The sequence below is a fragment of the Chiloscyllium punctatum genome, chromosome 10 (assembly GCF_047496795.1).
Source record: "Chiloscyllium punctatum isolate Juve2018m chromosome 10, sChiPun1.3, whole genome shotgun sequence".
NCBI classification, from domain to species: Eukaryota; Metazoa; Chordata; class Chondrichthyes; order Orectolobiformes; family Hemiscylliidae; genus Chiloscyllium; species Chiloscyllium punctatum.
In genome coordinates, this window is record NC_092748.1 from 38,240,278 (window position 1) to 38,252,542 (window position 12,265).

At 43.4% G+C, this 12,265-nt stretch overlaps 1 protein-coding gene across 2 annotated transcripts in view; it reads left to right on the top strand.

Moving 5' to 3' along the window:
* Positions 1-12,265, top strand: part of hecw2b (HECT, C2 and WW domain containing E3 ubiquitin protein ligase 2b) — a 338,435-nt gene that overhangs the window by 182,089 nt on the left and 144,081 nt on the right. For both annotated transcript variants that reach the window (XR_011961647.1, XM_072578957.1), the window contains exon 5: positions 9,251-9,326. Coding sequence is in view for 1 of the 2 variants with exons in the window: in XM_072578957.1 (XP_072435058.1) it covers positions 9,251-9,326 (76 nt within the window). In the remaining variant the exon portion in view is untranslated. The remainder of the gene's footprint in view (positions 1-9,250; positions 9,327-12,265) is intronic.

A 12,265-nucleotide genomic window follows, 5' to 3' on the forward strand; every position in this document is an offset into this window, starting at 1 on the left:
AATGAAATAAAATATGAGAAAAAAAAATTTATATATTGATTACAGCATTTATTTTCTACAAGAGAGATTTAGCTCTCTCAGCCTTTGCTTATACTGCTACAAATCTTTTCTCGAGATGATTATTCAGTAACCTTTTAAAGCTTTTATAGAATCTGTCTTCACCAGATTCTAAAGAACGTATTCCAGATACTAACCGCTTGCTGTGTATTAAAGTTTTTCGTAATGTTGTCTTTTGATGCCTTTGCAAATCATCTTAAATCAGTTCTATCAGTAGTTCTTCACTCTTCTACCCATGGGAATCATTTCCTTCAATCTATTCTGTGTAGAGCCCTGAAGATTTTGAAAACCTCTATCAAAACAATCCATCCGTACAACTGAAGTCTGTCGTCAATGGAAGCATTCTCCTAACTCCATTCTGCGTTCTCTCTAAAGAGATAATATCTTTCCTTCGTAAATGTGAGGCACCCAGAATCGGGTACAATATTCTAGCTGAGGGCAAAACAATTTTCTATAATGGTTCTTCAAAGCTCCCTTGCTTTTTGTACTCGGTGGACTGGATTTTCACCACTGAAGGGGCTAGCTTTATTCAGGGTGTTTCCATGATCACCTCACTTGCGTTGCAACAAAGATCTCTGAATGCTGTGATCTTTTCTCTGCAACACCTCAGGCCTGCCAGCCCTGGCTGCAGAGCATAGCCAGCCAAGCGGCTGGCCAAGTGCAGGGGTGGGCTGGTTAGAAGGCCTGTTCTATTTCTCTGGGACTTTGTTTCAGTTATATTATACAGTTTTAGGCTCTCTAACCCTCACCCCTGACTCACCTCCTTGGTCCTTCATATCCCCATTTAACTTGCATGGTATTCAACTCAAGTCATGTGGAGATGAAGTAAAACAATCTTCAAAAATTCTAGTACAGATTTCAATTCACAGACAGGAAAATAAACAATTCACATTCACAAAATCCCATTGCAAATAATTTTTTCAAAGTTAATTAAGTGATTAATCTCCTATTTAAAAACAAACAAGTTTATATTCATATCCCACAGCTTTTTAAATGACCAATCCAGCTGTGAATTCAGAATTCCCTGTTGATATAATTGAAGGTTTTTAAATCAGCCAAATATTCTGAAAGTGCCATGAGAGAAAATTCAACAACAGCTATCAAAACTGCCAGAATACAGACAGCAGAAGTCTGTATTTTTTTCATTTTTCAAGGGCCAGGGATTTAAATGACTTTACGTCAGAGTGGTTATCATTTACCTTATATAACCTTTATATCTACTTCATACCTTCGTGACTCTCACAATGCAGTTTAAGACCCGCACAGCAGCTGAACTTGGGTCTGTTCAAACTCAGCGCTGGATTCAAGTGGCCCCACTGAGTTCAGGGTTGCCATATGTGTGAATTATACCCACCCCCCATTTCCTTACCAGTGAAAATGGGATCCGTCAAAAATGGGAATGCTGCTTCCACATCTGAGTGTTGCCAACATTTTGGAAGTTCTTCAGACTGTCCAGAACTAAGTGTTGTCAGGTTGTTTGATTATAGAGAAAGTCTGATGTCTGATGCTTTTCTGATTCATACATTAAGCAGTGACAATATAGGGGACTCATACTGAGCTTTTCCAACCTCATACGAGGGTCACTGAGGCTGAGGACAGGCATCCTTTCCCTGTACTTGTGCCTCCAACCACAAACCATCACCTTGCACCCTCAAAAAGAAAATAATATATCCCTTTAATTCTGTTGTTTATCCAAAGTAAGAAGAGTCAAGAGAATTCAACAGAATTGTAATAAATTGAAGGCTGTGGAATATTTTGATAATTACTTGGAAAAGGTGGATATTAAGTAATGTTATAAACAGGAAGAATGAACATAACCTTTTAGTACTGAGCAGTGCTGGCACCATGGTTACTGGGTGTGATTGTATTGCATCCCAATGACACAGGATGAGACCTTTGAAATTTTAAACATGGAATTTCCTTTTTGTGGACTTTCTCAAGTATGTTCAAATTATGTCTTTTAAATTTTCATGCGATGTAAGTGAAAAATTAATGCAATTATTTATTTTTCTCACAAATACATTCTGTAAATTTTAAACATTCTTCAGTATTACATATCTTTCATTTTCTAATACCAAACAAGCATGTTAATACAGCAAGGGTGGGATAGAAGCAGCCTGTGAATGGAATAGCTATTCCTCAACATTTCCTTATATTCTATTTATGAAGTTGACTTTCTCTGCTTGGTGTCCTTAAGAATCCTATGTATTTCAAGGAGATCACCTCTCATATTTCTTATCTCCCAAACTGTTCAGCCTTTACTCATAAGGCAATTTCTCCATGCTGGGTATTATTGTAGAGAACCTTCTGTGAACTGCCTTCAATTAAATAATTTCTTCCTTAAATAAGGGGACCAACACTGCTCACAGTACTATAGACGTGGTCTTGTCAGCATCTTGTACAGTTGCAGTAAAACTTCCCTGCTTCCAAACTCCAAACCCCTTGAAATAAGGGCCAATGTTCCATTAGCCTTCCTGATTAACTGCTGCATCTCTGTACTAGCTTTCTGTATTTTGTGCACAAGTACCTGCAAATCCCTTTGTGTTGCAGCTTCCGGGCAGTTTTTTTTCCATTGATATAATATTTTGTCATAGAAATGTATATCGTGGAAATGACCCTTTGGTCCAACTCATCTTTGCTGACCAGATATCCGAAATTCCTTTTGTTCTCCCTTCCAAAATAAACAGCTTCACATTTTCCCATATTATACTCCATTTGCCAAATTTCTTAACGTATCAATATCTCTCTGTAAACTGTTTGCATCCCTCTCACAATCTGTCTTTCCGTCTATTTTTGTGTCAAGCCAATTAGTAAAGGACAAATCATATTCTGCACTGACAGCTATGGATTTTAATTTATAAAATATATAGATGATCCCTGTATGTTCAAAAATGCAGAACATCAGAAATTCCTGAACGCTGGTGGAATGCTTCATTAAGGAAATCGTATGTTTAGTTTCTCTCACCGACTCAGTGAAACTCTGTTTTGGTCGTTAGATAGAGCAACACTTTGCGTTTATCTCGTGTTGAGTATTAAGTCAGATTATACCTCCCTGTCCTGCTGAATAAAGTGAAAATTGTAACTTTCTGTCATTCTGGAAGTTTTATGTCAGAAATAAACTGAACTAAACACTGTTATAGTTAGATGAGATTGTTATTTGGAAACTACAAAGCTTCAGATAAATAAAGGATCAAATAGTGGCAGTTGTTCAGAATTCTGATCAGCAATGATGCATTGAGTAACCTGCACAATATCTTGCTTTTCTCAGAGTTCAGAAATTCTGTAATGCTTTCTCTCGGGAAGGTTTGCAATATTGTACATTAATTTTCATCTGGAGTAGAGTGGTGCTGGAAAAGCACAGCAGTTCAGGCAGCATCCGAGGAGCAGTAAAATAGACGTTTCGGGCAAAAGCCCTTCATCAGGAATACAGGCAGAGTGCCTGAAGGGTGGAGAGATAAGCTAGAGGAGAGTAGGGGTGGGGAGAAAGTAGCATAGAGTACAATAGGTGAGTGGGGGTGGGGATGAAGGTGATAGGTCAGGGAGGAGGGTGGGGGAAGGTAGCAAAGAGTACAGTGGGTGGATGGGGGTGGGATAAAGGTGATAAGTCAGAGAGGAGGGTGGAGTGGATAGGTGGAAAAGAGGATAGGCAGGTAGGACAGGTCATGGGGATGGTGCTGAACTGGAAGTTTGAAACTGGGGTGAGGTGGGGGAAGGGGAAATGAGAAAACTGGTGAAGTCCACATTGATGTCCTGGGGTTGAAGTGTTCCGAGGTGGAAGATGAGGCGTTTTTCCTCCAGGCGTCGGGTGGTGAGGGAGCGGGGTGAAGGAGGCCCAGGACCTCCAGGTCCTCGGCTGAGTGGGAGGGGGAGTTGAAATGTTGGGCCACAGGGCGGTGTGGTTGATTGGTGTGGGTGTCCCAGAGATGTTCCCAAAAGCGCTCTGCTAGGAGGCGTCCAGTCTCTCCAATGTAGAGGAGACTGCATCGTGAGCAACGGATACAATAAATGATATTGGTGGATGTGCAGGTAAAACTTTGATGGATGTGGAAGGCTCCTTTAAGGCCTTGGATGGAGGTGAGGGAGGAGGTGTGGGCGCAGATTTTGCAATTCCTGCTGTGGCAGAGGAAGGTGCCAGGACGGGGGGGGGGTGGGTTGTTGGGGAGCGTGGACCTGACCAGGTAGTCACGGAGGGAACAATCTTTGCGGAAGGTGGAAAGGGGTGGGGAGAGAAATAAATATCCCTGGTGGTGGGGTCCATTTGGAGGTGGCGGAAATGTCGACGAACGATTTGGTTTATGCGAAGGTTGGTAGGTGGGTGGGGTGGGGGGGGTGGGGGGGCAGGTCGGGGGGGGGGGTGGGGGGGTGGGGGGGGCAGGTGGGGGGTGGCTCTGTCCTTGATACGGTTGGAGGGGTGGGGTCTGAGGGCGGAGGTGTGGGATGTGGATGAGATGTGTTGGAGGGTATCTTTAACCACATGGGAAGGGAAATTGCAGTCTCTAAAGAAGGAGGCCATCTGGCGTGTTCTGTGGTGGAACTGGTCCTCCTGGGAGCAGATACGATGGAGACGGAGGAATTCGGAATACGGGATGGCATTTTTGCAGGAGGTAGAGTGGGAAGAGGTGTAATCCAGATAGCTGTGGGAGCTGGTGGGTTTGTAAAAATGTCGGTGTTAAGTTGGTCGTCATTAATGGAGATGGAGAGGTCCAGGAAGGGGAGGGAGGTGTCAGAGATGGTCCAGATAAATTTAAGGTCGGGGTGGAATGTGTTGGTGAAGTTAAAGAATTGCTTAATCTCCTCGTGGGAGCATGAGGTGGCGCCAATGCAGTCATCAATGTAGCGGAGGAAGAGGTGGGGAGTGGTGCCGGTGTACCTACGGAAGATGGACTGTTCTACGTAGCCAACAAAGAGACAGGCATAGCTGGGGGCCATATGGGTGCCCATGGCTACCACTTTGGTCTGGAGGAAGTGGGAGGATTCGAAGAAGAAATTGTTAAGGGTGAGGACCAGTTCGGCCAAACGAATGAGAGTGTCGGTGGAAGGGTACTGTTGGGGACGTCAGGAGAGGAAGACCTCCCACCCAACCTCCTGCAAAAATGCCATCCCGTTTTCCCAATTCCTCCGCCTCCGCCGCATCTGTTCCCAGGAGGACCAGTTCCACCACAGTTCCTTCTTCAGAGACCGCAATTTCCCTTCCCACGTGGTTAAAGATACCCTCCAACGCATCTCATCCACATCCCGCACCTCCGCCCTCAGACCCCACCCCTCCAATCGTAACAAGGACATAACGCCCCTGGTGCTCACCTTCCACCCTACCAACCTTCGCATAAACCAAATCATCCGCCGACATTTCTGCCACCTCCAAACAGACCCCACCACCAGGGATATATTTCCCTCCCCACCCCTTTCCGCCTTCCGCAAAGACCGTTCCCTCCGTGACTACCTGGACAGGTCCAAACCCCCTACAACCCACCCTCCCATCCTGGCAAAACCTGCACCCACACCTCCTCCCTCACCTCCATCCAAGGCCCTAAAGGAGCCTTCCACATCCATCAAAGTTTTACCTGCACATCCACCAATATCATTTATTGTATCCGTTGCTCCCGATGCAGTCTCCTCTACATTGGGGAGACTGGACACCTCCTAGCAGAGCGCTTTTGGGAACATCTCTGGGACACCCGCACCAATCAACCACACCGCCCTGTGGCCCAACATTTCAACTCCCCCTCCCACTCTGCTGAGGGCATGGAGGTCCTGGGCCTCCTTCACCGCCGCTTCCTCACCACCCGACGCCTGGAGGAAGAACGCCTCATCTTCCACTTCGGAACACTTCAACCCCAGGGCATTAATGTGGACTTCACCAGTTTCCTTATTTCCCCTTCCCCCACCTCACCCTAGTTCCAAACTTCCAGTTCAGCACCATCCCCATAACCTGTCCTACTGGCCTATCTTCCTTTCCACCTATCCACTCCACCCTCCTCTCTGACTTATCACCTTCATCCCAGCCCCATCCACCCATTGTACTCTTTGCTACCTTCCCCCACCCTCCTCCCTGACCTATCACCTTCATCCCCACCCCCACTTACCTATTGTACTCTATGCTACTTTCTCCCCACCTCCACCCTCCTCTCATTTATCTCTCCACCCTTCAGGCACTCTGCCTGTATTCCTGATGAAGGGCTTTTGCCCGAAGCATTGATTTTACTGCTCCTCAGATGCTGCCTGAACTGCTGTGCTTTTCCAGCACCACTCTACTCCAGAATCTGGTTTCCAGCATCTGCAGTCATTGTTTTTACCTCATTGATTTTCATCGTCTAAGAAGATCAAATGAGTATTCACAAATGCTTTCTAGTAGGAATTTAGTAAAAACACCTTCCATGGGTGGCATGTTATCCCAGTGGTTAGCAGTGCCAGGGCCCGGGTTCACTTTTACCCTCAGACACATGTCTGTGTGGAGTTTGCACATTCTCCCTGTGTCTGTGTGGGTTTTCTCCAAGTGCTCTCGTTTCCTCCCACAGTCCGGGCAGATAGGCCATGGGGAATGCAGGTTTACAGGGATATGATAGATGGGAGGTCTGGATGGGATGCTGTTCAGAGGGCTGGTGTGGAGTCAATGAACTGAATGGCCTGGGTTCTACACTGGAGGGATTCTATGGTTCTATTGTATGATATAGATGTAGTCATCCTTACTAACCTAAGTAGCTGGATCTGAATTTGTACAGACTTGGAATCAGCCATGTGTACTGAATGACTAAATTAGATTAGATTAGATTCCCTACAGCATGGAAACAGGCCGTTCGACCCAACAAGTCCACACCGACCCTCCAAAAAGTAAACCACCCAGACCCATTTCTCTCTGACTAATGTACCTAACACTATGGGCAATTTAGCATGGCCAATTCACCTGACCTACACATCTTTGGACTGTGAGAGGAAACCGGAGCACCTGGAGGAAACCCATGCAGACACGGGGAGAATGTGCAAACTCCACACAGACAGTCACCCAAGGCTGGAATCGAACCTGGGACCTGATGCTGTTAGGCAGCAGTGCTAACCACTGTCTCCCCCATTTTCTGCGGCTCCATACAAAGCATGCCTTGCTGATCTTTGAGGGGCCCTATTCTCTCCTTAGTTACCTTTTTGTCCTTAATGTATTTGTAAAAACCCTTTGGATTCTCCTTAACTTGTTTTGCCAAAGCTATCTCATGTCCTCTTTCTGCCCTCTTGATTTCCCTCTTAAGTATACTCCTACTGCCTTTATACTCTTCTAAGGATTAACTTAATCTATCCTGTCTATGCCTGACATATGCTTCCTTATTTTTCTTAATGAAATCCTCAATTTCTTTAGTCATCCAGCATTCCCTATACCTACCAGCCTTTCCTTTCACCCTAACAGGAATGTACTTTATCTGGACTCCCGTTATTTCATTTCTGAAGGCTTCCCATTTTCCAGCCATCCCTTTACCTGCAAACATTTTGAATAATGTAGTTTGTGGTTTTCCAATTTGCTGGGACTTTTGCAGAACCTAGTGCATATTTAAATATTACAATAAATGCTCTCACAATTTCCACATCCACTTCCTTTAAAACCTTAGGATGCAAACCATCAGATCCAGGGCACTTGTCAGCCTGAGTCCCATGAGCTTTCTCATGCCTTTTCTGTACAGCTCGTGAATGTTTCAATTTTTTTCCTTTAGCTCAGCTTTTTTACTATTCTTAGGTGCTTTTCTTCTCTTCTACTCTAACTGCAAGTACAAAAAATCTTTTCAATGACTCTACCGTTTCTATGTTTCCCAATTTTAGTTCTTATGTCTCATCCCTGAAGGGACGAACTGTTTTCCAACTGTTACCGTGTTCCTTTTTCAATACATGTACATGCCAGGTCATACTAATTTTTACAAGTTTTCTTTTATATACTCATCAACACAATTTTAGACAATCACCTGATGAAGGAGCGACGCTCCGAAAGCTAGTGTGCTTCCAATTAAACCTGTTGGACTATAACCTGGGGTTGTGTGATTTTTAACTTTGTACACCCCAGTCCAACACCGGCATCTCCAAATCATAATTTTTTTAAACCACAGATGCACTTTTTTGCTACTCGTGAAATCTTTTTTTCTTAACTATTCCAATTAGCAGTTTTCTTGCTTTCTTTTCGAACTCAATTTAAGTTTTATTGAGAATAGAATTGTCATCTGAACAGGTCATACTATGTTTAAAATAATTTAACATAAGATATTAAACTGCATTTAAAATAATGCAATCAGTATTAAAATCTGGCATGATATATACCATTGGTTGGTACAGTTGCCTTTTATGTGTGGTGGCTAGGAGTAAAATCTACCCAAGTCTCATGGAAAGGAGAAGGGCTGATGCCCGAAACGTCGATTCTCCTGTTCCTTGGATGCTGCCTGATCTGCTGCGCTTTTCCAGCAACACATTTTCACTCTCAAGGAAAGGAAACCTGTTCAGCCTACTGTTTCTGTTTATGTGAAATGAGTTTCAGCAGTTTCACCCTTGCTGGCATAAAGCCATATTGACAAACCTTATTCAGAGAAACCACGGGTGTGGGACAATTATCAGACGTGCAGCTATGAGCTGCTGGCTGAAATGAAAAGCATTTCATTCCTCACCATCCTTTATCAAATTATGAGATTTTAAAAATATATGTATGTGGATTCATTGTGTTTTACCCACTCAGGTACCTACACTCATCTGAGGAGCAGGAGAATCGACGTTTCGGGCAAGAGCCCTTCATCAGGAATCAGCACACCACTCTCTAATCTGATCTCCAGCATCTGCAATCCTCACTTTCTCCTACCTACACACATCTCCCTCTTTCTCTTCTTCCTTCAGCTGGGCCATTGTTAATTCTCCGGCTGTTTTGAATAAATCTGAATCAAATGAGAGGAAATAGATTTCATTTATATTGCAGTTTGATATCTTTCATTGGTTTATGATAGCATGTTTTGAGAAGATTTGTAGCTCAGGTTGAGGTTCTGGATGTAAGTTTGCTCGCTGAGCTGGAAGGTTCATGCTAGCAAAATTGTTTTCAATTTAATGTATGTTCTTTGTTACAAGAATATATTCAGCTTGTAGATTGAAAAAACTCTAAAATGCAGTGACTGAAAATAGTGGATATATTAATAACACCCTTTTATATAGGCCAACAGATAATGAGGTATTTGTTTTACAGGCTGGAGGAGGTGAATTGGGGGAAGGTGGATCTGATGGTCAGAACAGTCGAAAACTTGTCAAATTCATATTATCGGGTAAGATGCACCTTCATTCCAAGGCCAACATACTATTTGATAATAAAGATCATTTGGATGTTATTAATGTGCATTTTAACCATTTTCAATTGATTTTTCTAACTGCTGTTTTAACATTTTATTATTGTGTATACACGTCAAGGATTTGTGAAAAACACATTAAATTCAATATATCACATGCAGCAAGGCCTGGACAGCATAAAGGCTGATAAATGACAAAGAACATGTACATGTGATCACCTCCAAAAGAGAGAATCTAACTCTCTCCCTTTAACATTTGATGGCATTAACATCATTAAATCCTCCACTCTCAATGTCTTGGGTTAACAGTGAGCAGAAATTGAAATGGACCAATCACATAAATACTGTGGCTACAGGAGCGGGTCAGGGGCTAGAGTTGAGTAACTTCCTGAATTCCCAAAAGCCTGTGCGCCACCTACATGGTGCAAGCCAGGAGTGTGGTGGAATATTTGCCATTTGGATGAGTGCAGCTCTAACAATACTCAAGAAACTTAACACCAATGACAAAAGCAAAAAGTGCTGGAGAAATTCAGCAGATTGGAAAGCATCTATAGAGAGAAAAATAGAGTTAACATTTCATTTCCAGTGATCCTTTGTCAGAACTGAAAATGACATGGACGTGTTGGTATTCAACTGAGGTGGACCAAGTCAGAAGTCACTGGATATCAGGTGAGAGTCCAGCAGCCACTTCATCTGACAAAAGAGCAGCCCCCTGAAGGCTTGTGATTTAAAATGAACCTGTTGGATGATAACCTGGTGTCATGTGACTTCTGACTTGGAACTGAAAATAGCTTGGAAACGGTGTTATTTATGCTGATCACAGGATGGAGGCAAAAAGTACATGGAGACGGGGTCCAGAACAGAGAGAAGGAGAAAGAAAGGGATAGACAAGCAAACAAATAGCTGGTGATAAACCAAGTGAGAGATAAGTGCTGGGTAGGGTGCAAATGGGAAGTGTAAATAGTCAAAAATGGATTGGTTGTGCTGGGAGCAATCCATACAAAACAGGACCTTGGCATGCGTATGAAATATATAATTGAAAATCTTGCCAAACTTACAAACTGTGCTTACAGTAAGCGGCAGCAGCAAAATTTAAGGGACGAACTAGGTCCAGACACTCAAATTTCAGGGCTGTCACTCCTTTGGAAGAGTCCACACTGGATTGTGTGACATCTTAGAGCAGAGAGAGGCAAGGAAATGTGGAGCAGCTGTCTTTCTGACAACTATTATCCGATTTTCAATCACAAACAGAACTTGACACAACCTGACAAACATAGTGCATAGTTTCTTGCATGCACTCTTTAATGGTGCGGTGGAAGGTCAGAATTCTACAATTTGTTGTTTTCATCGCTGGAGGAAAAGTGTGTTCATATCATGAATGGCATAGCACAAGAAGGAATCCCGAGACATCCTGAACATCTACCACTGAAATTTGCAAGTGCAAACATAGTTGTCCACTGTTGTGGGTATGTTCACTGAGCTGGGAAGTTGATTTGTAGACGTTTTGTCCCCTGTCTAGGTGACATCCTCAGTGCATTGGAGCCTCCTGTGAAGTGCTGCTGTACAGTGTCTTCTGGAATTTACTTGGTTATGTTCCTGCTGGTTCCGGTTGCCGGTTCTGTTTGTTTGTTGCAGTGGTCGGTATACTGAGTCTAGGTCAATGTGTTTATTGATGGAGTCCATGGATGAGTGCCATGCCTCTAGAATTCTCTCAAGATTAGAGTGGTGCTGGAAATGCACAGCAGGTCAGGCAGCATCAGAGGAGCAGGAAAATCAACGTTTTGAGCAGGAGTCCTTCATCTCTGCCCAAAACGTCGATTATCCTGCTCCTCGGATGCTGCCTGACCTGCTGTGCATTTTCAGCACCACTCTAATCTTGACTCTAATCTCCAGCATCTGCAGTCCTCACTTTCATCTAGAAATTCTCTGGCTATCCTCTGTTTAGCTTGTCCCATTATAGTTGTGTTTTCCCATTCAAATTTGTGGTCCTTGTCATCCGTGTGTACAGCTACCAGGGACAACTGGTTGTAGTGTTTAGTGGCGAGTTGGTGTCCATGGATGCAGATTGCTCATTGTCTGCTTGTTTGTCCTTTATAGTGTTGCTTGGAATCTTGTAAGCTACGTTTGTCTTGTACGTGATTGGTGTTGGTTTTTTTTGTATTGCTGTCCCTGGTAGCATACACACAGATGACAAGGATCATAAATTCTACTGGGACAACACATTGATCATAGGACAAGCCAAACAGAGAATAGCCAGAGAATTTCTAGACGCGGACTCCGTGGACTTCATCAATAAACATATTGACCTAGACCCAGTATACCAACTACTGCAATGAACAACTGGAACTGGAAACTGGCAGCAGCAGGAACAAAACCAAATAAATCCCAGAAGAGACAGTACAGCAGCGCTTCACAGGAGGCTCCAAAGTACTGAGGATGTCACCTAGACAGGACGAAACGTCTGCAAATCAACTTCCCAGCTCAGTGAACATACCCACAACAATTGCAACCAGAACCCAAGCTACAAATCTTTACAAAAACCTTGAATAGCTGACCACATTTTAAAAGGTGCAGGTATTAATTTATATGAGAAGTTAACCAGAAGCAAGTGATGATTTCACATCTGGAACATAAACCTTCTGGACAGTTGGCTGCATTACAGAATGCAGGCTGTCCTGTTACAGCTTGGTAATGTCACTGTGGAAGTCTGTATAAACATGGCAGCCAAATTACATCACGAATAATCACTGCAACACAAGTGTGTTTGGCAATTTTGAATTTCACATTCATTGAGAAGAGTAATTGAGAAAAGTAATCCCTGAGGTAGAAGATGTCTACGAGTTTGTCTCAAGAAGGTGGCTTTTTGGGAGTCTGTCTTGTAAATTAGTGATGAAGACAGTTTTTCTCCACAATATCAA